Below are 17,745 nucleotides of genomic sequence, written 5' to 3'. Positions count from 1 at the left end.
CATGAAGTGGTTTCAAGAATCCATGTTCGCCTGCCCGATATTCAATAGTGTAGCGTCTTCCCCGGCTGTGGAGCATGCAGATGAATTATGCCACACAGGAGCTGTAGTCAAACACTTCAAACAATTCTTTATTCTTCAGCATACACTCACACACTGCGCCTTATTTCATACTCAACATTAACCACACCCGAACACCTCCCCCATATGGCGTAGTTCCTGTTCAAAGTCTGCCCCAGAAACACAAGGATAACATCAATATGCAACATCTCCCCCTTTGTTGAATACAAAGTGGTGAACATTAAGAAAATCGCATCGCTTCAGTCGGCGATGTGAGCGCACTTGTCAGCCAGACCAGGTGATCCAAGATGATTAAGGTTCACCCTGATTGGACAACTGTGACATAGGCTCAAGTGCTTGAGCTGGACCTGCAAGCAGGACTGCCTCATGCATGGTTCCATGACTCGATAAGTGTTGTGGTAGGTATTTGAATTGTGCCGTGCCCTGAGTGATGTGCTGTCAAGGGCAATGCACTGTTATCATATGTCCCTTGCATGCCACATTCTGTAGAGGATCAGCTATAAAATGAGTGTCCGTTTTCCATCTTCTTTTCTGCTTAACCAATTCCCAGTCTCCTTTGTTAAAGACTGTCTCCTGGGCATGACGAAGCTGATCGGCATATGTTTTCATTTTCCTTTTACGAATTTTGTGAGTGTCTCAAACCTGGTCACTATTCACTAATCGATCTGGGGTCCATTGAGGTAGTTTTGTTTTGATGGCTCTCCCAAATAGCAAGGTGGCCCAACTCTCACCAGTTGTGAAGTGAGGAGTTGATCGATTAAGATTGATTCCTTCGATGAATGATCATTGGATGACCCTATTGAGGTTGCCCATTAATTGTTCAACTACACCCTTGATCTGGGGCCAGAGAGGTGTACTCTTATGTGGTTTGACGTTGAGTAGGACAAAAAACTCTTTGAACTCTACTGTTAAATCCCAGATTTGATGATTTTGGAAATGCCCCACGTTGCAATGATGTCATAAAGTCATTCTATGACCTTGTCATGGGTTGTCAAAGATAGTCCTTCCATCAAAGGAAAATGCAAATATTCATCAATAACTACCATGAGATGGTGTCCATTTCCTAAAGGTCCAAAGAAGTAAACTGCAACTCTCTACCAGGCATGTATAAGGTTAGACATTGTCACTGGGTGTTGCATTGCTTTAGGAGACAAGCAATTGCAAATGTGCACATTTCCAGCTCCTTTTCGACTCACTCATCTAGTCCAGGGAACCACACTCTACCTTGTAGGGCTCTTTTGGAACCTACAATACCACGTTGACCCTCAAAAGCCAGCTTGATGACCTGCTGTCTTAAGCTTTCAGTTATAATGATTGTCGAGGCTCTCAGTATTACGCATTCTTGAGTAATGGCTAACTCATCCTGCATATGTTTGAAACTTTGGAATTCAGAATCATCTTCAAGAGGTAACTTCTCCTCCATGATTGGGTAGCAATAATTTCTTTAACGATGATCATGTCTTGTCAGCGTTGGTGGCAGCAGTGATTTGTTCTGCCGATATAGCCACTGGATCTCTCAATAAAGTTGAGATGTGCTTCATCTGTCTTGGATGTTGGACTAGGACGATGTACTGGCACTTCTGAAAAGTAATCTGCTGGGTTTTGATCCGTCCCCAGTTTGGGCACAATAACATAGTCATACTCTTGCAGTCTTATACCTCACCTTTCGATGCAAGGGGGCATTTTAGCCTTCGGGTTGCCAAAAACTGTGAGTAACGCCTGGTGATCTGTGAGGACAGTGAATCATTTTCCATAGTGAAAATGTTCACAGGCCCACACCACAGCCAGACTCTCCTTCCCCAGCTCAGAGTAGGCATGCTCTCTCAGACATGCTCCAACTGGTGTTGGCCACAATGTGTCTCCGAGCAGTCGGATGGCTATTGTGTTGAACAAGGATGGCCCCTAACCCTACCAGCTTGCATCAACTTTAATTTCAGTATGTAACTTGGGGTCCAAGTAGGCCATTTCAGTTGCATTTTCAATTACAAGATTAATGTCTCTGAAACACCTGATGAATTTATGGAGAGCATTGTAATGGTACATTTTGCTTTGTCAAGTCACCTAATGGAGCGCTCACTGTAGCAAACTTGCAACTTTATCTTGAGCAATACCTGGCCATGCCTAGAAAGGATCATAGCACAGTAACATCTTTGGAGGGACAAGCGGATAATGCTGCTTACACTTTGTATCTGAAGTCATTCCCCCATTAGAGAATATGTGCCCAAAAAACTCAAGCTTGTGTTTGTGGAACTTGCACTACGCAGCATTCAGAGTGAGACCGACATCAACAAGTAACAGGGACACTAGGTTAAGGGCTTTATCATGTTCATCCTGTGATATTTCAAAAACCTGTATGTCATCACTGTATTCGAAAATGTGTGTAACAGATTGGATAACTCTGCAAATAGCATCCTGAAATGTCTCAGCACCCGAGGATACTCCAAAACTCAGTCTCTTGTGTCTGAACAAACAAATATCAGTCAAAAAGGTAGTAATGTACCTGCAGGTTTCCTCCTGTATACGTTGATGGTATCCTTTATTCAGGTCGAGACAGCAAAACCCACCTCTGCCAAGTTCCTTCACCATTTCTCTCTCTAACTAAGGCTGCTCAGGACCAAAAGCTTTAAACAATATATTAGGTTGGACAACCCAATGCAGTAAACAGCTATGTAGACTATGATCACATGAAACAACTTATAGGAGCCTGCAGAGCTGCTCAAAGCTTCCAGCCTCCTAAAAACCATAAACTGTGCACCTCTCTCTCCCACCACTTTACCCACCACACAATAACTGCACCATGATGGTCATTGTTCCATGACATGGAAATACTTACCACCTAGGATCAAAAAACAAAGAAAACACTCTTCAAAGCACATACCATACATGGCATAGCTTGCTGCCCATGAAGACAAGTGTTTCAGTGTCCCACATATGGGTAGTAAGCACTATATCAATGTTGCAATACAAACTATACACACACAGGTGGGAGTGTGTTTCTCTTGGACTGTCCATGAGTGCCATAGGTGTGTATAGATAGGCAGTAATCATCACTGCATGAACATACTAGGAAGTGCAAACACGTAAGAGCAGCACTTCGAAAGTAAACGTATTTCAAAAATGTACCATTTCAACAGAGACATTTTTATGTGCACAGGAACTTTGCTCCTGACATACATGCTCAGTAACTGAAACAGGCGTATGTTTACAAATTACCTCTGTGAAAAAAATTTAACAAGTTGAACATGTACTTTTAAGTATTACATGTCCTGGTATTGAAAAACTCTTAAATTCATTTTTCACATCTGCAAGGCCTACCGCTCCCATAGGATAACACTGATAACACTGGGTTACCTTATTACATTTATTATGTTACAACTTTCAATTAGGAGTAAGTAGGAATGTCTAGTTTGGTGCCTAAAGAAATGGAATTTAAAACCTTGTTTCATTTTAAAATCACATTTTAAGTCACAATTCTGAAAAATGCCCCTTTCAGAAAGTTTCTTTAAACCTATGTAGGAGACACATTCACTGTGAAGCCGAATTGGAAGAAACTTACTAAGAAGAACCCAAATAGATATCGATATTGTCTGTGTGAAATCCAACACAAGGCACCACGTTCCAAACCGACTTGGTGGTCTGGATCGCTGCCTCTAAGATTTACCCTGCAGAGACATCAACCCTCAAGGTGGTCTCTCCTCATAATACAGAGCATGGTAAGTCCACACACTATTGCTCTAGCTTTCCCAGTTAAATATGTTAACCCTGGAGGCATCTTGGATACTGTTGCATGCTTTGAACTCACATCTATTCTCAAACCCTCACCCCGCTGTCGGAGTGTTTAGTGCAATTGGAGTTGGCTGTCTTTCTTTGTTGTCTGGTCGTCTTGAGGAAGACCCGCTGTGACGCTCACCTAATTGCGAACCCGCCAGGGTCGAAACGTCAATGTTCATGTCAGTCTATGCCCATCAGGTTTACAGGCCCGAGGAATTAAAAAGCCTACTCAATGGGCACCAGAGACAATGTATTAAGAGTTGGAAAGGACGGACCCCATTTCAGTTATTTTGTATAATATGTACATATTTGTAAGTCTCTTACCACTTATGTATAACTTTACTCAGTCACATACGTCACTGTGTCGCGTTATTCACTTTATCTTTATGTCACTAATGTCATTTGATGATTATTGAATTTGAGAGCCCTCATGATTTACAGAGTAAAACATTATTTTTATGTCTAATCATTTCTTGCTACGTGTGTTCCATCCTGAAGTCTATAAAGAAATGTGTGAGCCATGTTTTTGTATGATTAACACTACATAGGTTTTAACCAATTGCTCTACCCAACAGAACCATTTGTAGTTTGTTTTATGCATGCCCTGGTTTTGAGGGACACAGGGTTACCCAATTGATTATTTCAGTCCGTTTAGAAAGTTGGAATTTTCTTGTTCCAATCATTTTCATCACATGACTAGGTGTAGAAGGTATTCACTCTCAGGCAGAGAGACAAAGAGTGAATGGGTGTTAGCAGGATGGGCCATCTCTGACTTGATGAGGGGGAGGAGCTGTCTCCTACCACACTCACATATCACAATGACTGCCTTAGCATACTCACAAAGGGTTACGCAATAGCATTTTGGCCCCCAAACAAGCTGGGGCCGGGGGAGGGAGGCAGGAAATTTCAGACACCTTAGTTCTGTAAGGACTCTAGGAGCTTCTCTCACTTCAAAGTGGGCATCAGGTATAAATGGTGGACCCTCACACCCAAGGACTGATACTCTGATGCCCTGCTGCCTTAGTGAAAATGACTTGGCCTGCATTTTGAACCTCGGACCTCTAGCGGGATTCCAAGGGCTAGTTGGCCAACCTCCTGATAATAGCCTCAGGGACAGAAAAGGCTCCAACCACCCTGAACCATGTATCCGGAGTCTCCCTGCTGTGAGTATTGTCCTCCAAGTAATGCCACCCCAGTCCTGGAACCATAGAGGTGGGACTGAAGGTACTCTGCCAGCGGAGCTGTTGTCATTTGGACAGAACCGATGCAGTGTGATGCATCTCCTTGCAGCTCCGCATCATAACCACCACAGTGCACACATCCCCGACACCAGACCTGCAGATGTTTGGTACCGCTACTGTGCAATGCATCCTCCATGCAGGACCTCTCACTGCTGCTGCGCTGCTCCTCCGAACCCATGCTGCGTGACACATCCTCAATACAGGACCTCGCATCGCAGCCCCACAGCTCCTCGGAACCACCACTGCACAAAGCATCCTTGACAAGGGACCTTGCAACACTCCGCAACCAGGATTTAAGGTACCATACCGTATCTCATCATTAATTTCATCTTTCATTTAAAGGATGGGTGACTAAGGACTTGGACCAATAAGATTGTTGTCGACGTTTTGACCCTTTGTGTATGTGCTAGTGGATATACAACATGGTGGGTCTTCATCATGACTAGTAAATTAAGGACAGCAAGTTTGAACAAGATTATCTGGGAACAAGACTCAACCAACCTAGGATGGCGGAGGGATCAGCCAGTATCCTCACAATTATCCACTACAGCATGGGTACTCCCAAACTTTCTCTCAGGGGCCAAATTTACATTGTGGTTTGTGTCCAAGGGCCGCACCGGTGGGGGCGGGGTCAGTAGGGGAGGGTGCGGGCTAGATCAACAAAAAAAACTATGACTATGAGGTTGATCACATGTCACTGCAGCGTATGCCTTCGTCCACTGAGCCACCAGACCCGGCATACACACATCTCTCTCCCTCCCTCACTCACTCCCTCTCTCGATCTCTCTCTCTCTCCCTCCCTCTCTCTCTCCCTCTCTCCCTCCCTATCTCGCTCCCTTTCTCCCTCCCTTGCTCCCTCTCTCCCTCCCTCACTCCCTGTCTCGCTCCCTCTCTCCCTCTCTCTCCCTCCCTCGCTCCTTCTCTCTCTCTCTCTCTCTCTCTCTCTCTCCCTCGCTCCCATCCTCCCTCGCTCCCTCCCTCTGCCTGTCTGTCTCTCCCACTCCCTCTCACTCCCTCTCTCTCTCTCTCTCTCTCACTCACTCACTCCCTCACTCACTCCCTCCCTCAGTCACTCACTCCCTCCCTCCCTCTCTCTCTCCATCTCTATCCCTCTCTGCCTCCCTCCCTCACTCCCTCTCTCTCTCCCTCCCTCTCTCCCTCCCTCTCTCGCTTACTCTCTCCCTCCCTCTCTCCCTCCCTCTCTCGCTCCCTGTTTTGCTCCCTCTCTTGCTCCCTCTCTCCCTCTCTCTCCCTCCCTAGCGCCCTATCTCTCTCCCTCGCTCCCACACTCCCTCTCTCCCTCCCTCTGTCTGTCTCTCTCATTCCCGCTCTCTCTCACTCCCTCTGTCTCTCACTCCTCTCTTTCTCCCTCCCTCTCTCCCTCACTCCCTCTCTAGCTCACTCCCTCTCTCTCTCCCTCCCTCACTTCCTCTCTCTCCCTCCCTCCCTTGTTCCCTCTCTCCCTCCCTCCCTCGCTCCTTCCCTCTCTTGCTCCCTCTCTCCCTCCCTCGCTCCTTCCCTCTCCCTCCCTCTGTCTGTCTCTCTCACTCCCTCTCTCTCTCTCTCTCTCCCTCACTCCCTCACTCCTTCTCTCTCTCACTCCCTCTCTCTCTCACTCCCTCCCCCTCTCTCTCACTCCTCTCTCTCTCACTCCTCTCTCTCTCACTCCCATCTCTCTCTCACACTCCCGCATTCCCTCTTTCTCTCTCACTCGCCCTCACTCCCTCTCTCTCCCTCCCTCCCCCTCTCTCTCTCTCTCTCCCTTCTCCATCCCTCTCTCTCTCGCTCCCTCTCTCCCTCTCTCCCTCTCCCTCTCTCCCTCCCTCCCTCCCTCTCTCCCTTGCTCTCTCGCTCTCTCCCTACCTCTCTCACTCCCTCTCTCCCTCCCTCTCTCGCTCCCCCTCCCCCACGCCCTCGCTCCCTCTCTCCCTCGCTTCTTCTCTCCAACTCCCTCTGTCTGTCTGTCTCTCTCTGTCTCCTTCCCTCTGTCTGTCTCTCTCTCTCACTCTCTCCCTCACTCCCCCTCTCTCACTCCCTCCCCTTCTCTCACTCCCTCCCTCTCTCACTCCCCCCTCTCTCACTCTCCCCCTCTCTCACTCCCCCTCACTCCCCCTCCCCATCCCCCTACCTCTCTCACCCCGTCTCACTCCCCGTCTCCCTCCCTCTCTCCCTCGCTCTCCCCTCCCTCACTCCCTCTCTCCCTCTTTCCCTCCCTCCTCTCTCTACCTCCCTCTGTCACCCTCTGTCATCTCACCCTGCCTGTGTGCCAGCCTGGGCTGAGACAGCTTCCAGGCGCGCACACACACACAGCCGCACCCAAGAACTTCACAGGTCATTAAAGGCCATGTGCATGCTAATAAGGCTTTGTTGTATTTCACCTCATCTTAGGCCCCTGCAGCTTCACTCTAGCTATGCGAGAATCACCCGGCCCCCACAGAGCAGCAGAGACTCTCAGAGTTGCGCTGCAGCAGACACTCTTTAAAAAAATAAAAAAATACATGTGTACGATGTTTGCAAGGTCCGCAGGCCGCCAAGGAAGGCTTGCCGGGCCGCCACCGGCCCGCGGGCCGTACTATGAGTACCCATACACTACAGTGAGAAAGTATTCTAAAATAATGTTTCCCGTTATGTGTCCAGGCCCACTGCATAAGAGGAGAAAACCCTTTTACTTTTTTTTGCAAAGGATAAGATAACAGGTCACACCATGGCCATCAAAGACTTATCTAAAAAACTGCACTTCTTGTCTGGCTTGAACCATTAAGAAGGACATTTCTCTGACAAAACTACTGCTGACAGTCTGACGACAAGGAGCTTTTCTAGATACAACGTACAAGCTATACGTACTACTAACTACACAGATCCTCCTTCATTTGGGCTTGGGATTTTTGATAAAACCAAGATTGTTGTGAGCGAGGCATCTGCTTAAGGAGCTAAACTACATTCTTGTTAGATGAAATGCCACTACCTGAATATGCCCAGGTAAAAAAAGACAGATTCAGGACTCAACATCGTCAGCAGTTCCTTTAACTTGCCATATTTACAGATTGTTTCATTGGACAATTATAGTCTCATCTAGAAACAAATAGAAGACCTCTGTGTTAGGTAAACCCAATGCTCCACCACTGACTTTCCATTAATAGTAGAATTACAGAAGAAAGCTGCAAACTCCTATGGATAACCTTATAGGCTTCACAGCATGCTGTATAACATACAGAAACAACTTCCAGGAGAAGAATGCCCTCTTCCTGCCATTGGAGGGTAAAAAGGTTCCATTTGACACATTGAATAACATTTAAAACACATTTTGTCCTCTAAACCAACAAAAAAACTGTCCTCAGATGGTTCCCAAAATTCTCATTGTACTAATTAGCACTTTCTTGAAATGTCTCCAACCCTTTCCTAACACCTGAAGCTGGTGATCATGTATCATAAAGGTCACAAACCTCTTCTTCAAGTTAATCCAAAATCACTAACCAATTAAATGTTGATAACACTAACCTATAAATCGAAACTCACTCGCTCAACTCAATTCCCAACTTCAAAATCTAATCTTTGACATTGTGAAATGAACAAGAGAATATAGAGCACAACAGCATTGATAAAAGATGGTGTCTGTCATCCTGGAAATCAAACTCTGCCTCTAAAACGTCTAACGTAACCAGCTCACATGAGAAGACAACAAACTTTGTGAAGTAGGCTAACATCCACAGTTTTATGACAGCAGCTCAACACGGACAAGCATACAGGGAACCTTTATTAAGCCAACATTTTCCAGTCTTTTATATCCCCAAGCAACTTAAGTTACCAAGCTGGAATAACAAAGAATGAGCTAAACACAACCATACCGATCTAAACCATTCCACAGCTGCACCCTTTTATCACATGCTTTAAAAAGTGGAGGGATTCCTATTATACCTTTACCATCCACACACATAAAAACGTGGTACAGTCGTGACACAGAAGTCTCTACTACAATGTGTGAAGCCTTTGAACAAAGTACTACTGTCCAGACTCTGCTCTAACCTTTCTTATTTTAAAAAAAATCTACTTTGAATGCATAAAATAAGAATGTTGACAGGCTCATCCTTATTGTATGCATTATTTGCATATCTAATTAAATTGCAAGGCATACCACAGATCAATTGTGGATTCATTATTGTGCGTTACCTCAAAAACTAGAACAATTATATGTGCCATTGAGGGCCATTTGTTCAGCATAGACATTGTTAATCTAAACTGACAATTTTATTTATTCTTTTGCTAAGGATATGAGTTCCTTAGTGGAAATAAGTGTATTCAATATGTAAAAGTCCAGAAAATATTACAAATTAGAGGAACAGCCTTATCTAGAACATTTAGTTTCAAAAACCTTTTCCTAGGAAGACAATACGTTCCAGTAATTTGCTTAAAGACTGTATTGTTTGATCAATGGGATTCATAGGAACTTCATAAATTCATTCTCAGAGGCCTATTTTATTTTAGTAGAATAGGAACATGCTTTCAGAATAATATGATAAATGTTCATGCCGTACCTTTATTGTTTCCATCCAGCGTGGTTGTTTGATCTGATAGTAGAGCACTGATCTGTATTCACTCACCGGTTTGTCTCCGGCTCCCACACAGATTGCATTCTGACCAAGATAGAGAAAATCACACTTTTTATCTTGTAATTTCACTGTCTTACATGAAAATTTTATTTGGCTTTGCTTTAATGAAGAGAGGTACCTTTTTTTTTTTAATTATTTTTTATTTATTCCAAGGAAGCAGTATGGCGTTACATATATATACAGAAAGCACAAACAACAAAACATAAGTTTTCATCTTTGAATACAAGCAGAGGAATACACTATATAAATTTAAAAATATTTAAGTCATCACAACGATGCCGATACAAAATACAAAGTAAGCTGATCCCCTTGAATAGTTACAAAACATGTCGAACAAATGATCCCCACATTTTTTCCCTCCCTTTTAGTGACTTGGGACCCCTAAGTTTTGCCAGAGATAGCTCCATTGTGTGAATTTCATTAATAAGGCTCCACCACTCCATGACACATGGAGGTTCCTTAGATATCCAAGTCCTGGCTATGACTAGCCTGGCACAAGCGAAAACTATAGTTATCAGTTCTTTATGGCTACTAGTGATATCCTGTATGTCGAGCAATATTAAATGAGCCGAAAGTGGTGGGAACATTATTTGCTTACTATTTAATACTGCAGTTATTCCTTTCCAAAACAGCCCAAGTTCCGGGCACTGATAAAGCATATGTTCAATACCTGCGGCTTCCAAATTGCATTTCGGAAATTTAGTTCGCTCACTAGAGACGTTTCCAGATGTCCATCGAGCAATTCTTTAAGGTGTATAGTATATTTGACTCACCGTTCTATAGAATTACAGCCTTAGATTAGAGGACTGAACTACTTGATTTATTTGTCTGAGTGACCCTGCTATCTGGTTGGGGCTAATATTGACTCCTAATCTATTGGACCATTTGTCCGCCATTTTCTCACAGTCTCCTATCTTGCCACAGTTTAGACAGGCATAGCTCTCACTAATAAGAGATTTAGTTCGTACAGAATAGAGACATTTTTAAAGTATCTGAATGTTCAACTTTTTCGATTTTCATTTTATTGACAAAAAAATCCTTAATCTGAATGTATTTAAAATACATACTATCGCCAATTTTATATAGTAATTTTAATGTTTTGAAAGTTAAAAAACATCCGGACCATATAAATCGCCTAAAGTGGTTATGCCATGTCCTGTCCATTGAGCTCCCGCGCCATCAGAAAAGATACCTGGTATTCTTGGGTTCCCCCAGATTTGCAATTCAGCATTGAAGAAAGAGATCTTATCTAAAATCATAACTTGGTCCCAAATTTTTTTAATATGTCTCGCGGTCTTAAATTTAACTCGCTTAAAATAATTAGGGTCATGTACACGAAACAAAAATTGGTTGCTATCTGATCCCAACATAAATTGATGGTAGAATAGGGAGTTTTCATTTATCAAGAGACTACGTATGCGCCAAAAGAAAGTAGCAAAGAAATATATTTTAAAATCCGGGAAGTTTAAACCTCCTTTTTCAACAGATAGTTTCAAGATCGCCATTGATCTGCGTGCTTTTTTATAGCCCCAGATGTAGCTGCTACAGATGCCCGCTAGTTTTTTAAAATATAGATTATTAAGTTGCAGTGGGATAGCTCTGAATAGATACAAAAGCTTTGGTACGATCTTCATTTTTATTACATTTATTCATCCTACCAAACTAAGTGGTATCTTATGCCAATTTTTTAAAGATGCAGTTATCTCCTTAAACAGTGGGTCATAATTCAAGGCTATGATTTTCTCTACCTCAGCGGAAAGCCTAATGCCTAGATAAATCACATTCGGACAAAGTCCCAATATCTGTTGAACAGGTTCGTAATTAGCGATTACTTGAGTTTTACTCACATTTAATTTATATCCTGATATCTCTCCAAATTTATTTGCTTCGTCCAATATCTCAGGGATAGCCAAAACTAAGTCAGTGGTGAATATAGCTATATCATCTGCGTAAGCGGTTATTTTTAAACTCTTTCCTTCATGTTGCACTGGTATAATATTATCTTGGGCCGTCAGCGCATTTAGAAATGGTTCCAAAGCTAGGGCGAAAAAGTAGTGGAGATAAAGGGCAGCCCTGCCTTGTTCCCCTTTTAATTGGGAAAAAAGTCGAATTGGCCCCAGCATAGCTTACTATTGCCGTTGGATTATCGTATAAAGCCCAAACCCATCTAAGATACTGGCTCTGTATACCGAATGCCCTCAGTACCGCCCACAAATACTCCCACCCCACTCGGTTGACCGCTTTTTCCGAATCTAGCATAACCATTCCGAGTGGGGTGAGAGTAGTTGAAGCTACATTAAATGAGGTCACGGCCGTATTTATGTGGGTAGTGGTGTCTCTCCCCACCACAAACCCATGTTGCTGAGTGTTCACCAGATCCGGCATGATGGGAGCTAGGCGATTAGCCAGGATTTTGGAGAACACTTTCGCATCTGTATTAATAATGAAATGGGCCTATATGACCCACGATCTTCTGGCGGTTTATCCTTTTTTTTAAAAAAAAACACTATTTTTGCAGTTTTCCAAGATAGAGGAGCACTTCCTGTTTGCCCCATAGAGTCTATTACTAGTTGAAGAAGCAGAAGAAGTTCCTTATCACAAATCTTATAAAGCTGTATAGGTAAGCAGTCCTCTCCCACAGCCTTACCTGAGGGTAGTGCTTGTATAGCTAATTCTATTTCAGTAGTGGTAACTTTAGAGCTAAGATGTTTAATTGCTTTGTTATCTGGTCGCACGGGCAAATATCTCTCTAAATAATGTATAATTTCCTCTTGAGGAGGTAGATTTTCTGGAGTATATAAATGACAATAATATTTAGCAAACTGTTCTTAGATTTGATCCGTTTTTTTGTATTCAATAGAGTCTGAATCTCTTATTAATTTGATGGTTGTTTTAGCTTTCTTATCTGCTACCTTGTAGGCTAATACTTTGCCAATTCTGTCACCCCTTCATATTGTGCCAGTATGTATTTATGAATTTTAGAACAGTATTTTTCCCTGATAGTCTTTTTTAATGCCGATCGTAATGACACCAATCCCATCTTTAATTCTTCGATGTTTGATTTGCCCTGTGTAAGGGCCTCTATCAATTGATGTTCAGTTAGTAATATACTAGATGTAGTCAGCTTATCTGCTCTCCGACTTTCAGCATTCTTCCTTAAAATATATTGTTGAGCGAAGCCTCTTATACTGCATTTACATGCATCCAATACAAAATTAGCTGTTGTAGAATTAATATTAAATGCTATAAATTCTTTTATATGTGCCTTAATACCTGCAATAAATACAGAATCCATAAAAACATATCTAGGGAATGTAAACTGTCTGGGGGTTTGTACTTTATCAAAGATTTTAAATTCAAACAGTATAGGATTATGATCCGATGTAACCCTAGGGCAAAGTTCTATATTACAGTTCTCCAAAGTATTATCTGATGCCCATACCATATCGATTCGGGAGCAAACCCTATGAGGTGCTGAATAGTACGTGAACCCCGCTATAGTAGGATGTTTAGTACGCCAGGCATCTTTCAGATTATGTGTCCTACCAAGTTCGCCTATGGCTGCTCTAACTTTGCGCATCCTAGTTGTATTACCTTTACTTGTGGAATCGATCTTATAATTCATAGCACAATTAAAATCCCCCATTATCAGTAGTTCGCCCTCCCATTCAAGTAACTCTATATTTAGTTGTTCATACAACCTAGGCTCATCAGTGTTAGGGCCATAGACCAAACAAAATACATGGCAGTTTTGATCAAATTGCACCTGTGCAATGGCCCACCTCCCCCTAACATCAGCTGCAGTTTTAAGAATATTCATCCTGATATGCTTCTGTTGTAGAATAGCTACCGCTCGGATTGATGCACCTAGCGTTGAACACACAACAAGATCATATCCCATTTGAGATAAAAGTTTGCGGTCTTGAAACCTAATATGAGTTTCCGAAATATATGCTATATGAGGTTTAAACATATTCATTTCTTCTTTTACCAAACTCGTCATATTTACTATTGAGACCAGCGACATTCCATACCAAACATCTAAGAAAAAACATATCTTGCAACTATACTTTTCGATCTCCTCTGCATTGAATTTAGTTTAGATAAAGAAAACACAAAAACACTAACTCCGTAGTTATTAATCTCTATCTTGCAATAAAATGTTCCCCCTTTGAAACCCAACCCACCCCAAACCCAAAACCACACCACCCAACCCACCCAGATGTGCCCGAAGGGAGGGCTCCCCTCTATACCATGCTGCTGATGTAGTGGCAGCATCACGAAGTAGCGTGGAGAGGCTACAATCGACTACCTCTGAAGGAAGACTTCAAACATTTCTATATAGAAAAGAGAAGAAGCCAAAAAGAAACATGTGCCAAAATCTAACTAAATTGTTTCCCTTATATCTGCTCTCCCCTTCCCTTCTGTTAACATTATGGCTGATGTATATGTGTTTGACAAATAATATAAAGTTTCCATCCAGCCCATGAGTAAGCCAAAAGAAAAAAGAGATAAGGAAAGCAAAGGTCCAATACCAATAATAATTCAAAAGAACAGTACCGTATCCTGTATATTTACTAATCAAATATTAGATAAGCCACATCAAATTCTGTTGCTGATTTTAGGTGCTTAAGTGCTTAATTTAGTCAATAATTGCTCAGCCTCCTTCTCTTCAGTGAGGAAGTACACCTGTCCATTTTTATTAACCTTGAGCCTAGCCGGCTATTGTAAGTATACCGTGCATCCGGCTGCTTTAAATGAGTCAATCATCTTACGTAATTGCCATGGTCGGTCCATCGTTTCTTTACTTAAATCCGACCGGACAAAAAAAGTAAGATTATCCACTGTAACAGGATTGTTAGATTTTGCTTTCAAAGATACCGCTTGACGTAGTAAAATATTCCCAAAATTAATCAATAGTGGTCTTGGATACTTGCTGGTCTTATTTCTTTGGAATATTGGCAACCGATGGACTCGTTGTAATTGGGAATCCCAGTCCAATCTGACATGTCGACGAAGGCTTTTTGAAAAAGTTTCGCGACAAAGGTCCGAGGGTCAGTCCCTTCTGCCCCTTTGGGTACCCCAAATAATCTAAGATTATGTCTTCTCGCCCTGTTCTCCAAATCCTCGACCTTTGCCTCTAGCTTGGCAATTCTTCCATTGTGTGTTTGCGCTAAAGATTCGGATCTCGCATCCCCTTCCTCGACCCCCACAACTCTTTGTTTCAGTTCCTCTATATCCTGTGTGACCCCCCCTAACTTGCTGGATACTTCTAACATAAAAGTCTGGAGCTTGGTATTATCCTCTCGTAGTTGTAAGAAGTGTAGCTGTCCCTCTTGTCGCTGAGTCAAAAGTGTCCGCATAATCAGATCCATAGAAGAAGTGTTCAAATTGCCGGCCCCCATATTTCCATCGTTATATGAACATTCGCTCGTACCCCCGGGTTGCTCAGTGAGTGTATTGAATTCTGTATCTGAGTCCAGAAAAGGCGAAGGGACAGTGCTCTTAACAGTACCAATACTAGTGGTGTTTGATTCTCCAGGTGTTTCAGATGCCCCATTAGTCATTCCTACATCTGGAGACCTTTGTATTGTAGATAATTGAGTGATTGATTTACACGTCTGTAACTGGACGGCATCTCCACAATGAGTAGTATCCAAGGCATTAGTACTGTTGGTAGGTCTTATGCTTGTACTTATATTTCTAGTTTTTGTTTCAATTATTGGTTCACTAGCTAAAGTATCAGGAATATCTAATAGGATTGCATTTACCCCCGGCATAGGTGAGTTTAGATCGTCAGAGTATATGGGAGTATTGTTACCGGACCTCAAATTCAAATCATCTTCAGGGCTTGCCCCTGAAAGTCTCAAAGCCATATTCTTGACTCCCCCTTCGCCTGCATCCACTTTCTTAAGGGGCTCTCATCCCTGTTCAGTTTTCTCCCTCCTACACAATTTCTGAATAAATCTCTAGCCACAGGGCTGCTAATAGTTTTCTTCAATTTAGTCTTGGCTTTCATTCTCCCTTTTTTTAGCCCTCTGGTTTTAGAGACTTCTATCCTGTTATCACCGGTTCTTTTCTCCTCTTCATCTGAAATGTCTTCATACTCCAAATTTAGCCCCTCTTCAACCGTCTCTAGTTCTACCACAATTGCACCTTCATTTTCAGGAGCCTCAGCAATTTGACCTCCTATTATTATATTATCCATAGTGTTTAAATCTACTATTGGATTTTCTATTGGAACGTTTTCTCGCATGTCCAAAGAAATCTCACTCTGTTTGGCTAAGCTTGAAGAGCAATTCCTTAACATATCTCCTGCTGCTTCAGAGTGTTTACTTTTCCCATCTTTGGGCACGTTATTAATTACAATTTCTGCACATTCAGCTTCCCCTACATCAACCTTCACTGGTTGTTGCAATATATTTTTCTGATTTCCTTCCAGTTGCAGGCTCGCCCCAGTGGTTTTGTCTCCTTCAGTATTTTCCACTGCTGACCTAGAGGAGACTGAAGAAGCCAGTAAGAGACATTCACTTTCTTTGCTGGAATTATCCTCTGTTACTGCTACTTTTGATGCGGCTATATCTTGCCCCGTCTTTAGCACATTAGTCTGATCTGGTAGGCGAGTCTCAATGTCAACATGCCCTGCGTCTCCTCGCTCCCTTGACACCTTATTGCTTTCCTGCATGTTATTTCCTTTTGGTTCAGTAACAAATTTCAGGGGCTTAATTAGCTGTTTAAAAGGCAGTTTCGCAATGGGTAAACCCCCTGTTAATGCACCTGTTGTTTTCTGCGCGGAGCTTACATCAGACATCTCACCCGCTGTTACCTTCAAAGTCGCTGTTGTGCTCCCCACCGGAGAATCAGTTTTAACAGTTTTTCTGGCTCGGGTAGTGCGGGCATTCTTAGGGGCCATTCCCTTGTTCGTGGTCCCGGCTCCCGCCTCTTTGTTCTGTTCCCGAACCTCGTTACCATTTAGTAACGCTAGAACCGCCCACATGGCCCAGCGTTCCAGTCAGCCAGTTCAGGGTGAGTCTCCAAGCAGGTAGCGTCTGCCACCCCCAATGGACCTCCAACAATTGCATCTGTCAGCGTCCGTCAGCGTCTTGAGCTGCCTGTACGATCCACTGGTAAGATGTATCGGGTAGTCGCCGCACCGCACCACTAGGTTTCCCCTCCGCCTCAGCAGTCCGAGGCAGACGTCCACACTGCAGCCGCACCCAGCCGAGCGCGGAACCCTGGATTAGATGAATCAGGCGGGAAGTGGAGAGCTGCCCTAAACGACGAAGCTCCCAGAGCATTCGGTGCCCGTCCAGTGAAACAATGTAGCGATAACACAGGGAAGCAACAATGTAGCGAGGCAGTCACTTCGCAGAGGAATACCGATTGCACCTCATCGGCTGCACCTCACACGCAGGCTTCTGTAACCAATGCCGGCAGCAACGCCAACAGCACGCTCGTCAGCTCTATTCCTCGACCCTCCTGTAACGCATCTCTTAGTATTTGATTTTGGCTTCCAAAGTCACAAAAGGGCTCCTTCTCCACATCGTACAATCAGAGGAGTCGAGAGCCTCTCAACACCGCTACCTTCGCTGGCGGCAACGATCCGCCATCTTGGCTCCTCCCTCATACCCTCTTATGTAGAGAGGTACTGTACCTAATAGAAGACAGGATCAAGCAAGCAATGTTTCCCTACTTACTCACAACAAATGTGTTAACTCTTTCTAAAAGCACACTTGGAAGCAGTGAAGTTTTGCATCTTGAACTATAAATAAAAAGCACCAAAAAAGGAATGCAAGGAGGGCACTTGATGACTATGTTAAAAGTCACAAGTTTCACACATCATGCAAATCGCTTAATCCAATATGTCTCACAAACAACTTGTCTACTCCCTTCAAAGGAGCCTGCTCACCATGACTGCAGAGACAGTAAGCTCTTCAGACCCCTGCCACCATACCCCACATTCTCCGCTAGCTTACTGCACACACAAAAATGTCAGCCGAGGTCCATGCAGGTAACAGTGGTGGGCGGTGGGGCCAGGTAAGGGGGTA

At 43.4% G+C, this 17,745-nt stretch overlaps 1 protein-coding gene across 1 annotated transcript in view; it reads right to left on the bottom strand.

Moving 5' to 3' along the window:
* Positions 1-17,745, bottom strand: part of DOCK2 (dedicator of cytokinesis 2) — a 2,333,210-nt gene that overhangs the window by 1,698,619 nt on the left and 616,846 nt on the right. Inside the window, exon 15 of the mRNA XM_086931425.1 lies at positions 9,623-9,721. Coding sequence (XP_086787551.1) covers positions 9,623-9,721 — 99 coding nt within the window. The remainder of the gene's footprint in view (positions 1-9,622; positions 9,722-17,745) is intronic.

The sequence above is a fragment of the Lissotriton vulgaris genome, chromosome 7, assembly GCF_964263255.1.
Source record: "Lissotriton vulgaris chromosome 7, aLisVul1.2, whole genome shotgun sequence".
NCBI lineage: Eukaryota > Metazoa > Chordata > Amphibia > Caudata > Salamandridae > Lissotriton > Lissotriton vulgaris.
Note: the sequence above shows the minus strand (reverse complement) of the source record. Positions and strands in the feature narration are given on the sequence as shown.